General features: G+C 40.0%; 1 protein-coding gene across 2 annotated transcripts; it reads right to left on the bottom strand.

Moving 5' to 3' along the window:
• Positions 1-6,132: 6,132 nt before the first annotated feature.
• NMRK1 (nicotinamide riboside kinase 1) lies at positions 6,133-11,667 on the bottom strand. 2 transcript variants are annotated; one of them, XM_009999791.1, is made up of 8 exons: positions 11,639-11,667; positions 11,135-11,225; positions 10,440-10,488; positions 8,814-8,985; positions 8,664-8,735; positions 7,515-7,621; positions 6,458-6,547; positions 6,133-6,155 (listed from the first exon to the last, which is right to left on the bottom strand). In XM_009999791.1, exons 1-8 carry the CDS (start codon positions 11,665-11,667, stop codon positions 6,133-6,135), a joined length of 633 nt encoding a protein of 210 aa, XP_009998093.1. The 2 variants fall into 2 exon arrangements, with proteins under 2 accessions (XP_009998093.1, XP_009998094.1); XM_009999792.1 differs by having other exon boundaries at positions 6,141-6,160.
• Between the last annotated feature and the right edge of the window lie 1,676 nt (positions 11,668-13,343).

Raw genomic sequence — 13,343 nt, 5'->3', positions numbered from 1 at the left:
GGTGATTTCTGCGCAGACAAGGTGGCAGGTTCGCAACACAGGCCCTCCCCGCCCCGGTAATTTGGTAGGTCAGTGCCCTTGCGCAGTGTCACCGGGAGGCAGGAAGAGCTGGCCGTGGAATAGCGCCGGTGCCAGCCTGTGCCACAGGGCAAGCTGGGGCTGATGGCGGCAGAGGCGCTGGGACACCTTTGGGGTGTACCTGGTGCGCTGCTGCTGAGCTCCTCTGGACTCCAGGCAAACACTACAAGTACAGCCACCACCTCCAGCTCTCGCTCAGGAGCTCCACGCTGAGGTGAGGTCGACACCGAGCCGGGAGGTGGCTGTGCTGACAGGAGGCATCAGCCACAAAGGGAGCTCTGCAGGTACCTTTGTGCCGAGACAGGTTATGCTTCCTAACAACAAGCGTAGGGACCAACTGCAGGGAGAGAAAGGCAAAGAGACAAGTGGTGTCTAACAAAGCAGGAGTCGCTGGATTTCCCCGCACAATAACACATTTTCAACTGAGGACAACTCCTCCAGCTGACAAAACTCGTTTGACTAGGTGCTGACATGCTCTGTCTCCTGCAGCACCTTTCCAACCGGCTTTTAGAAGAGGCAGCTCTTGCCAGAGGGCCTCCTTTGTAAGCACCCATCCCCTTCTCATTTGGAGAACCTAACAAGCAGTGTCCTACATCACTCTACCGTCTAAAGACATGTGGGAAGTGGTGGTCCTTTAGTAAACCACATAAAGTAACAGGATAGAGAAGTTATTTGACACACCAAAACTTCTGTGGGAGTATCAGCCTACTAGTGGAAGTATTGTCACTTTGTTGTTATTTTTTTTCCAGTTTTCTTTACTCTTGCACTACTCTTACTCTTTTGCAACTACATTGACTGACTGGACAGCTTTGATCAGTGGCAGTGCCAGAGAGAAATCACAGCTAGTGCTCCCAACTGGAGGTACAAAAGTAACATTGTTCCCAAAGGCACATTAAGTGGTTTTCAAAGTAGAAAACACCACGTATGTGACAAAACTAACATCTGAATCAATGGTATACAGTGTAAACAGTTAGAAATTCAGCTTTTAGCCTCAACTTTGAAGGTTATAGAGGGAGCAATAGCTCTATAAGACAAAAAGTTTGTTACTACTACATATGCGCTTATGGCAATACTATCGTGTTCTTTCAGTTATTCTGACATAATGAAGATTAAGGCTTCACCTTCTTGATGTCAAACTAATCCTGCTCTTGCATTTCCGTGCTTCTTACATGAGCCATTAGTCCTCTGTAGAACAACACTTCTATCATCACTGTATTTCTAAACATTTACAAGACACTTGACAAGGTTCTCCTTTGGTTACGACAGCCTAAAAGTTGCAGCCAGCAGCACGTGACACCACTTCAAAAAGACACACGTTCTTCACAAAAAGAACCAGTCTCCTGTCCTGCAGCTGTCCCCAGCCACTTTACAGCTAGCACAGCCCTGGTAGTCAAAAGGCATCTGCCTGGGGCAAACTAGGCTTTTACTGTCAGGGGCTGTACCACTTCAAACGCAAAAGCATTGCACCAACATACCACCATTGCAGAGGAGTTCTGTAAGCTTTTTTAAAGGCACCTGAAATTCTTTATGTCCCAAAGAGATGCAGAGGAGTTTACTGTCTTTTCCCACTAAGGCGAGTTGCTGTAGCAGCTGGTGAGAGGACTCACAATTAAAGTACCAAAGGTAAGCCTGGCTGCTTTCAATGGGCCATCCACGGTGTACCCCTCTCTGCTTCTTCTCCTACTAATTATTGATGTGGTGTCTCTGAATCTTCCCAAACAATTTTGATCCTGCTGGTACTGTTTGCGTCCTATGGCAATAAATCCAAGAGGCTCACTATCTGCTCTGTGAAATACCACCTTCATCCATGTGAAATACAACCTTAATTTGTCAATCTGTTTTAAGTGCAGGAGGAGTGCCTCCTAAACTAATATTTGTACAATTTGGTGTATACTAGTTCTGCATCTTTCAAGATTTTGTAAACCTTAACTTTTTTTCCTTCAGCCTTTGTCTCTCCAGAATATAAGTTCCAGCATTTTGAAGTCCACACAAAACAACTGCTTCATTGCACTGATTGCATTCCTTTTCCTTTTAACACCTAATGGACTCCTTTCAGAAGTAGAAACTAGATCAGCCCAATAATGAACATGTGGATCCACTGCTTTTACTTAGGAGCACAGTAGCACCCCTTGTCTTGTTTGCAATACCCTTTCACAAGATGCCTACTGTCAATGTTTGACTCAGAATCAAAAACAATGCTCTCGATCCCCTCCCCCTCCCATCCAGCTAGGGAAGGAGAGAGAGAATGAGAGAGACTTTACTGGATTGAAAACTAAACTACACAGCTTTAATAAACACTAATAGTAAAAGAAAATATATACAATTATATACAAATGTGTTCAGGAAATGTGCAAAACTCCTATTGCCTCATCCCATCCCCAGCAACTCCCACAGCATCTCCCAAGTTGCAAACAGCCCCAAAAAGTCCCGGAGCTGCTGGAGAAAACACAGAGTGATGAGGGTGAGGAGGGTTTGAGCCTGGGGGTCAACGGTGATGGATGGACAGAGTCCTCCCCGGGTGCTGGCCATGGAGGAAAGAGAAGGGAAGAAGAAGCAGGAAAGAAGTTGTCTTCTGTGATCTCTGACCTTCCTCTGAGCTTATGTAGATATATGGAATGGAATATCTCTGGCCAGTTTTGCTGTCTGTCTTAACTCAGCCTCCTATGGGAGGGTCATAGATCTGCCAGTAGTGTCTGAGCCAGCAGAGCAAAGGTGACCTTGAAGACCCAGCAGTTATAAAAACATTCCAGCTGTTACCAGCCCAAGCTGGGACACTTTGCTACTAGTTAAAAGAAAGCTTACTGAAGGGAAAAAAAAATCAGTAATAGTGGCTTCATCCTGGCTCAAACCAGGACACCTACATAATATTTTGATGTAGCTCTACAGTGTAGCAATTGTTTCAGAGAACTGTCAAAGCTCTCTGCCTTGAGCTGTAATTACAAGTTCCTGAAGTACAAGTTCAGTACCATGTATATTTTCATGAATGATTTGCACCACAAATGCATAAATCTATACTGGCACTCATCCACCCTTTTTGCTCATGAAAGGATCTCACAAAACTGAGCTCCTTGCCACTCTACCAGTGTTGGACTAAAGAAAGCTTGTTATCATCTGCAAACCTGGGTGATTTTGCTGTTCATTTCCTCCTCTGAATCATGGCTAAATATGTTGAATAAAATCACAAAGGAACTGCCAGTACTGAAATTCTTCCTCTTCCGGAGAGGAGCCCATTAAGTCTTAACCCTTCACTTCCTGTTCTTCTCAATTCAGAAAAGGATCCCTTATGCTCTTTGGGAACCAACACAGAATTTTAAGTTGTACTCACACATTTCTCCCTGTAAGAAAATACTTCAGAATTTTCTCAAAGGGACACCATAAGAATACAAGTTCTGTGCAGGGATGGGAAAAAGCAAAACAAACAAATTTCTGCCCTTCACCATTGTATTTGGCTTGTGTGGCAAGGTTTTGGTAGTATGGGGTGGGGAGGCTTCTGTGAGAAGCTCCCCCCATGTTGGACAGAGCCAAGAAGGATCCATCACGGGCTGAGGCTAAGCCCATTAGTGATAGTGGTAGCATCTCTGCAGTAGCATATTTAAGAAGGGGAAATGACTGCTGCACAGCAGGAGTCAGAGAGAGAACTGACTTGATATGTGAATGAAACAGCCCTGCAGACATCAAGGTCAGTGAAGGAGGAGGGGAAGCAGGTCTTTTAGGTGCAGTCCCTGCAGCCTGTGGTGAAGACAATGGTGTTATGAGTGAAAAGCAGGTGTAGATCCCTCAGGGACATGGCCCAGGTTTGGCTTTATGAAAGTCATGGTGTAACCACAATGAGAGTCCCAAGACCAGTACTAATTGAATGGGGACCTGACACAGTGGAGCCATGCTCAGGACTGAAGCTCAAGAGAAAGCCCTGCAGATAAGAAAACTTGCACTAATAAAATATGCATATGCAATGTCTTGTTTTGCTCATTAGTGGACTCACTAATGTGAGAGCAGAAACTGCTGTGCAAACCATGAGATCCGCAGCTGGCCATCATGTTGGCAGTCATGCCAGGCTATGTGCAGCTAGGGGTGGGGCAGTGAATTACCATAACACTGAGATAAAACATGCATGTGACTCCACATAGTTGGATGGGAGGGGAACTCTCTTGGCTTACTGTAAAAAAGTCACCATGGTGAAGCAGTTTGTGCTTCTGTGGCCCATGGAGGTCTACACTGGGGTAGTTATCCACCTGCAGCCCAAGGAGAACCCCATGCTGGAGCAGGTGAATGTGCTCTGAAGGAAGGCTATGACCCCCATGGAGAGTTCACACAGGAGCAGGTTCTGGCAGGACCTGTGGACCCATGGGCATAGGATCCCTTGCTAGTGCAGGTTTGCTTGCAGGACTCGTCACTCCGTGGGGGACCTGCACTGTAGCAGTCTGTTCCTTAAGGACTGCACGCTGTGGAAAGGGTGGAGCAGACTGTGAAGAACTGCAGCACATGGAAAGGACCCACATTGAAGTTCAAGGAGAACTGTCTCCTGTGGGAGAGACCCCAGACTGGGACCAGGGAAGAATATAAGGATTACGGAGCAGCAGAGACAATGTGTGATGAACTCACAGCAACCTTCATTTCCCATCCCACTGCACCACTTGGAGAAACCACGAGTGAAGCTGTGCTCAGGAAGAAGGAAGGGTGGAGAGAAGGTGCGTTAAGATTTGTTCTGATTTTTCATTACTCCACTCTGGTGTTAATTGGCAACAAATTAATTTCCCCAAGCCATATCTTGCTTTGCTGATGACAGTAGTATCAACCCAAGAGCTTTTCATTCTATTTTCTGCTGTCTAGTTGAGGAGGGGATGGAGCAGCTTGGTAGGCACCTGGTGGCAACCCCCCACAACCATCCAACTATTAGCTAAATCTGTTGCAGTTGCACCCCTTCTAAAGGGAAATACAAAAAAACCCAGAGTTTAAAGTCAGACTGACACTGCATTTGAGCAAATGTAATTTCAAGTATTTTTACTGCAAAATAATAATAAAAAATAATATTTGTAATTACGTTGTCTTGAACGCATCTTAAATACAATTCTAATCTGTTTAAGATCTCTGTCTTATATACAGGTTTAGAAGTCAACACCGCTAACAGTAAAGCATCGCTTTTCAATCACCATTATCAATTCAGCTGCCACACAGCAAGAAATATAGTCCATCCTTTGCTTTTCATGACTGCAGCTTGATTTTTATTCTGGCTAATAAAAATGTATAAGATTGTATATATTATGTAAGAGTTAATGCACTACTTATCCAGCAACCAAAATGATTTAACTTCCCAGATTCCTAGTTTATTTAAATTTATAAACACAAATCCTATAACAAAGTTTTAACATACAGTTAGCATACCTGCTTTCTGAACTCTTTAATTACAATAATTAATTTGGGTATTAGGATAGGTAGGATAACTTCAACCTAAATTATCAAAATTAACAAAAATTATTTCCTCCTCCCTGAAGCATGCATTTATTGTCTAGTGGTCTATGCCATCCCAACAGTCAATCTTTGCAGGTACTTATAGCAAGTCTAAGTTCAGTTATGATGTATTCTGTAACAGCTTCAGTTACTGAATAAGCAGTGTAACAGCTTATATCATCTTAAACTTACTATTGCCACAGCATGTAACTAATTCATCTAAGCATGTTTATCCATGATTAGAAGCTGGTAAAAATATGAGAGGTAATCACTGTCATTTCTATATGAACATTTCAAATTGCTTTAATGTATGTTCCCATAGGCTTATTAATCCAACAGAATTGCATCTTAATATTCTTTAAAAGACATGCATTCAATCAGATTAACAGATCAGCCAAAGCCTGAGTGACTGAATAAATTCCAAAGATTAATGCATTGTTGATACTACTCAAAAATATCTGAGGCTTACGGAGTTAATAGTTGCAATAAATCCACTTGTGTTCCATGAACATGATGGAGGTACACACAACATCAGCTCAGTTGGTTGGCTTGCCAAGTATGACAGTCTTGGGTTTCTCAGGTGTTATCAAATGGAACCCAGGCTTTCTACATTATCATGCTGTGACCTGCTGATCTAAAAGAAAAAGTACACAAATATTTAATGGGTAGTGTTCTTTCCCTGCTTGCATGTGACAGAATTGTCTATTAGAAGCTAATACCACCAACACGTTTGATTTCATTGATGTTTTTTTTTCCCAGAGTAACAGGCATACATGTTTAAGGACTGTTATATATATATATTTTATATATATATATATATAGATGAAGATACAGATCTATATAATCCATGCAGTATTTTCATATAAAAGGATTAGCTTCTTGATGACTTGGAAAGGGATAAGCATTTTCAATTACCAGTAACATTACTTACTTCCTTTCCTCATCTTTTTTAATTCCTGCATTATATCTGTATACACACAGGATAAAAGCTCCTCTTGGGATTTTGTTCCATCCAAATAAACTAAGAAAGACCAAAAAAAAAATGTTTTCATGAGTTCTATGCCAGTTCTCTTTAATAGCAATTGGCAAAGTTTTCAATATTCCTATGGGGGCAGTAAAAACAGATGAAAAAATAATAAACAAGAAAAACACCTCCCTTTTCTTCTTCTTTCCCAAATTCATTTTACATGTAAAAAATAATAACATAGTAGAAAAGTATTCAAGTTAAGAATTAGTTTACAATTTTTGTGGTATAGAAGTCTCTGTAGGAGTAGTGGTATCACATTAGGACATGAAAGCAATGGAATAATTCAGCAGAAAGGTTCCTGTGCAGTGGAAGACTTCAGGCACTTCCTCAGCTTCAGGGTTTGAGCTAGGTAAGAAATGGCACAGCAGTTCCCATTCTCCCTGCACAGCAAGAAGTGGTGCCATAATCTGTGCTGATGAGCCACCTGACTTCTCTTTCCTCTGGCCCCCATTTCAGAAGTAGGCAGTCCAAGAGCTGTACAAGTGTTAACATCACACAAGCTCCTGGCAGCCCTCATCAGCTGGCTCAGCTTCGACACTTTTCATGTAAGACTGGTGACTGCAGTGTGTACAAAAAAGCATCTAGGAAGTACCTTCTGGTTCTTACAGTCTTCAGCCAGAGCTTTTAATTCTGTTCTGAAGAATTCTGCCATCATCTCAGAAGCCTCTGTTTAGCCAAAAAGCATGTATGCACACTTGCACACAAAAACTAGCTTGTTAAACAGACTTAATTAGTGATTAGAACATTTCCAAGTTTGTAATTTTAATTTTAAAATGAACTAAAAAACCCCCTCCTATGGACTTGAAAAGTAAACTCACAAAGGCTCCAAACCTACTGCCCAATAGCCACAAAAATATTTTAAGAAAATTCTGTTCCACATGAAAAAACCCACAACCCAACAAACACAGCACAAATGCCACACTTAAGGATCTTAAAAAGTTTAAAATTAAGGATACCATACCAACGTTACTTGCATTCTTTTCCAATTCATTTTTATATTTCAGATACATAGGCCACACGTGTCCATCGAAGTACCCTGGTGTATCTGCTGGCTGATAGACTCTGGTGCTACATAAAAATATATTTGCTTTAACAAATATATTTGTTTTAATTTTCTTCCCCTAATGCCAGTAAGAGCATCTATCCAAAAAAAAGACAGGCTGGGAGGCTCCATAACGGTTCAAGCAAAGGAGGCTCCTTTGTTTTAATAGAATCTGTGATATGAACACTTGCTAATGTACTTATTCTTACCAATCAAAATACATTTAAGATGAGATAAAAGAATATTTCTTTTGTAACTGGAAAAGGTATTACTGTAAATTAAGCTGTATTGGAAGTGTTACCCAAACAGATTACTTTTTAAATTTTTTAACAGGAATACAGATTGTTCCAATGTTAAATTACTAGTGATTTTGTCTAGTCACTTCCAGTCTAGACACTGAAGTCCTTTAAAGGTGAGCCCAATGAGAAAGAAAGAAAGTGGAATCAACCAAAGCTAGTGTAATAGAGAATTTATTCACTCAGCCAGCAGATTCTGACTTTGTGTACATGTATTGCTTCAAGAACACAGTATTGCTCCAAGTCTGGAGGCAAGTCAGACACTGGCTCAATAATCTAAATCAAATATAATGTACAACTATTGCACAGTCTAAACAAAGTGTACACTAAAACCACACCTGAACATTGTTACTTTGACAATAATCATCACACAGCTGTATTCAACCAAGTGTAAGACTGCTTAGCATTTTTTTAATTTTCTCATTTTAAACATGGTTTAATTCCAATATGGAGTCAGTAATGTAAATAATGTATCTGGACAACAAATTCTCTTTTCAGTGTTACTAAAACATTTAACACTTTAATATTCCTGTGCAACCAATCCTCCCTCCTCCCCGAGCCCCATCCCAACCCCATAATATTATGATATTGTTAAAGTTGCATGCTATTGTTAAAGGTGGTTAAATATCCACAGTCTTCCCTGGGAATCACAGAGGACAGATCTTCTTACTAGCTTACATTTGGCAAGCACTGAATAAAAGCTAGTACAAAAGAACCACACCAGGTTAGGTGGTCCAGTGACCCCCAGTGAGCAATAACTGAATAATCTTACCTTCTTCTCCTTTTGCACTCTTCATAAGGAAGGGTCAAAAAGTATCTTCTATTCCATAGTTCATTAAGTGGCCTAAGATGATATTATATTTAGTTCTCTCTCCTTTTTTAGGGCAGCTTTTAATATACTAGGTAACAAATTACCGCTTACTTATAATTGTATAGTAGAAAGCCTTCAACAATCAAAATATAAACATCATCTGCATTTTTCACAGTGTCACATGCATTCTGAGACTCTTCTGTCACAATACCTAAGCTTGTTGGGCTTTTCATCCAATTGTGAATACTTTTCACCAAATCATCCATATAAAGGGCATCAAGCTCTAGATGAAAACAGGAAATTAGGCACCCTTTAAAAATGGAGAATAATAATTATGATAAAAAACCAAATCCTTACTTACTCCTCGGGTAATTAGTTAAAGCAAATAATCTACTACATACAGGTCTAAATGGAAGGGAATGAGATTACCCCAAAAATTCTCTCACACATATAGATAGTTCCATGATGGGACTAATCATACCCTGAAACTAAAGCTTTCCCCAGGATTGGGGTATTTCTGGTGTGTGTGGTCACTTTGTGGTACTAAACAGTGCGTGAACTCACTTCACAGCCTTTCCCAAGACAACAGAAACTGCAGGGACCATTCTCTTACTTCACAAAACTTGTAAAAACTTATTTACCTCTAGACCACCAACCTTCTGTCAAGGGTGCTTAAAGGGAGGGTGCTCAAAAATGTTTACATTAGGTTTTACTGGGTTTCAGGTATTTGGAGGGTGAGGATGAATTGATTGGATTGAAAGGAGGATAGCATACAAAGCTAAACAGCACAAAGAAACACCTATTTTTGTCTGTAGATATGTAAGAACATACTGGCTAAGTCCTAAGTGGTAGAGAAAAGGAAGCCTCTGGATAACATAAGATCAAACACATTTTATAGGTGCTTTTAAGAGCAGCATTAAACCCAGGTAGTTGAATCAAAATGTCCGACTTACGCCTCCAGTCTCATGTTCCAGTTTCATGAAGTCTAGAAGTTAAGCCAAAGACTAAGTAGCTGAAAAGTCAGTTTTCAGATACAATTTAAGATTCAGGCCAATGTTCCAGAGTAATACATCTTGTGATCATCAAGTATAACAGAGATCAGCTAATAATCAACTGTTTACAATGCAATATGACCTGAACCAAAGCACTGGCCTAAAGTGGATCTGGATCTAGAACTTCATAAGACTAAAATGGTACATTGAGCCAGCATTAACCATAAGCTCCAAAACACTTGGCCTCCATGTGACCAAATCTGACATGAAACGAAGGTGTCAGGGTCAGACCCAAGTTTTAACTGATTTGGACTAAGACAATGAAGGACACTCAATGGTGGTATCCCATGAGTTCATTATCAAAGTGAAAAAAAAATTAAAATCCATCATTATACAGAAAGTGATGAAATCAAGCTTATTCCACTGCTGCAAGCAAAGACTTTCAACTGAGCAGTATCATTTGCCACAGCACCAGACACAACTGTAGAAATACAGGAAAAGATTAAAAAGAGGAAATGAAAGATTAAGCACTAGCTTGAGCTGTTTACTAGTTCAGCAAGTTTTCTTGTTTATTCCAGTGAGCTGAGAGAAACTGAGAAAGGACTGGTCTTAACCATTTCCTGCAAGGCATTTCCTGCCTTCTTCAGAAGGATAGAGGACAGGGAGTGGAGGGGATGAAGTGTTGAAGCTCAGCACAACAGAGTTTCAGTACAATGTTGAAAAGCAATGCATCAAAGTTACTGACCATCATACAGCTTAAATCCACGGTCATCTGTTTCTACTTCAGACTCTGGCTGGAGGTGGAAAAAAATTTAATGTTTTCAAGGCTACTCTGATGACCACTTTCACAGACACATACTCTTCAGTTAATAAGGATTATACACCTCTGTATCCCAATCGATTAAATTTATCTTAAAAATCAAACCGCTGTATACAACTATGAGAATACAATTCAAACACTTAATTTAATCTAGAACAACAAATTCTCCAAATCATACCTCTTAAGTTCATTAGGAATTTACTTCAGAAATAAGAACTGCTTCACCCTCCTTAACAAACAACTCTGATGTTAATGCAAAAGTTGTTTTCCTGTTTTGATTTGGGAAACAAAAAACAAGCTATTGCTGTATAGGTGTAGGGTTAACACAACAATACAATTCACTTCATTTGCACAAAGTATCTTGAAAAATGCATCCAACATACCCTTTTTAAATAAGGGATTTAGTGTATCAAAGATAACAGTAAACTTCTCTTTCCTGAGAATACTCAATGTTTTTTGCCACCTAAAGTTCAATTACCACAGTGCTATTTTTTTTTCTCATGAAGTTTCCATTATTTTAAATGGTATCAATTTCAAGATAACTGAAAAGAGGAAAAAATCATATTAAAATCTACTCAAGCCTACTTTTACCTATCAGGTCTTTCCATCAATACTGTTACCTTAAAGAAGTCATCTTGAGAGATTACATCACAGTTGGGAAGCACTTTCTTGAGCTTTTCTGCCAGCGTTGTTTTCCCCCCATTTGTTACACTGAGTTAGAAAACAGGGAAAACATCATCAAGACAAAAATCTATCTTTTAAACAGATGTACAAGATCACAAACACACATTTCTATATAGTAAGGGTAAACCACAAAGACAAAACCCAACCCCCAGAAAAGTTTATTTATATTAAATACTCTCTACATCTATACATTTTCTGACAGGTTCCAACAGTTTTGAGAAAGGAAATCTAGCAGTGCCAAGAAAGAGGTTAGGAAGGTGGTACCAGAGATCTCTGACAGAGATAGATACAATTTCTTTAGAGGTGCATGCCATAAAAGAGACAATGATATGTTGTATTAGTAATCTATTTGCAAAAACCTCCATTCATAAACAGAAATTACATAACTACATTCTGAAAGGACCAGTTTTGAGCTACAGAGGAAATTTACTAATACTTACCCTCCAAGGCCAATAACCAATACTTTCATAGTTGGTTTTCTCCTCAGTTCTTCCTTTTAACTATCAAAGATAGCAGCCAGTGAGAACTCTTAATTCAGCAACATGGAAAGCTGCTAATGTATTAAGAAATAACAATTACCAATAAGACTTATTTTCTGACTTTTTAAAATTCTTTTTCTTTTTGCAAAGCCACCGTCAGAATCTTAACTGCTTGTTCCAATGCTAATAAAAAGCCTCCCACATAAATGTCACGTTACAGATTTCAATATGTTCTACCTTGGACATTTTACAATCATATAGATTATAATAATCCTAGGGTAACTTTGAGGGACTAATTTCTATCAATATTAATACCACAAAAGAAAAGCACAATTAATATCTAAAGAAAAACACAATCATTAGCTCAGGCATTACAAATATAAAAAGGATCACGTAATCAGAAGCTGTGGTGGCAAAACAAACATAAAACACAGAAGAACTTGGTGATGTGCTGAGAACAAAGATATTTTTAAAATTTCATTTCAACAGAGAAGAAGAGTGAGGGGAATAATGTAAATTTTCAGATGAATGAGCTCCCTCCAGATACCCATGCCTGCAAGATGGTATGGTACAACAAAAGGACAAGCAGTAAACGGGGCCGCTTCTCTTGGCAGCAGCACTAGTCCAGAGTTTGTCAAACCAGTTTAACATTTGTCAAACATTGCCTTCTAAGACCGCACACCAACTTAATAACTATTTAACCACATGTAAACACCCTGTTTTTTACCAGCTCTGTGCTCCTAGGTAACACTTAGGAGGTAAGGCCATTGACAACCTAACACTTGAAAGGACTGAGCAGATAACAACACTCTCTCCCCTCCTCAACAAACAAGTACTTTTACTGTAACAAAAAAAAAGGGGCATCAGTTTAAAAGTAAACCCACACTACTTCTGTTAAAATAAGCTGTAGACATGGAGTCTAAAATAATAATATCCTTTCACACTTGGTGCAATGACTGGAAGTTCAGCTGTTTCAGAGGTCCATTATGTGCTTTTTTTCATGGTTGTTTTCTATGTTTTTTTTTTTTCTGTTAGAATAAAAATCCTCACCATTTTGCTAGCTATTGTCCTGCAAGTTTTTATACGTTAGTGCACGAGGGTTTTCTAAGAACACATCACATGCTTATGGTATCAGGTATCTAGTCAAAGCATGCAAACAGATGATCTGTTCTCAGGAAGTGATGGTATTCAGTCCATAAAGAAAGAAAACCAAACCCCAGTACTTGTTTCTAAAAATCGTCACCAAGTGTTGTGTTCCAGAGGATTAGCCTTTGCCCCACAAAAAAATGCTATGTAACAAACTAAACAACATCTGGACACACATGCTGAGCTTTGGACTCTCATTTACGTCATCACCTATATGAAAGTTAATCCTAGCTTAAGGCAAAAACCACCAAGATGAGAAAAAAAACCCACAAACAGACACTAACTCCTCCTTCCTCCAAAGCAACGAGTAACACCGATTGCAAAGGCAGATTGGTCACCGATGTTACAACACAGAAAGCCTGGATTTCTCCACCTGGGCTCAGCTGAGGACATGAACCCTCAACACTAGCACGGAGCTGCTACTGCCCCATGGATAACAGGGGGGCACGGCCGAAGGCTCCTGCCTTCCAGGCACCCCAGGCCCGGCACGCAGCCCGCACCCCTGGGCTGGCCGGGGACA

Source organism: Chaetura pelagica, unplaced genomic scaffold, assembly GCF_000747805.2.
Source record: "Chaetura pelagica isolate M959 unplaced genomic scaffold, ChaPel_1.0 scaffold216, whole genome shotgun sequence".
NCBI lineage: Eukaryota > Metazoa > Chordata > Aves > Apodiformes > Apodidae > Chaetura > Chaetura pelagica.
Note: the sequence above shows the minus strand (reverse complement) of the source record. Positions and strands in the feature narration are given on the sequence as shown.

What these genes read in the sequence shown, in the direction of transcription:
- NMRK1 (XM_009999791.1), bottom strand. Translation starts at nt 11,667, where the DNA reads ATGAAAGTATTGGTTATTGGCCTTGGAGG. An exon ending in TTGGTTATTGGCCTTGGAGG is followed by an intron (nt 11,226 to 11,638) that starts GTAAGTATTAGT and finishes TTTCTAACTCAG; the next exon opens with TGTAACAAATGGGGGGAAAA. An exon ending in AAAGAATGCAAGTAACGTTG is followed by an intron (nt 6,548 to 7,514) that starts GTATGGTATCCT and finishes GGTCTTTCTTAG; the next exon opens with TTTATTTGGATGGAACAAAA.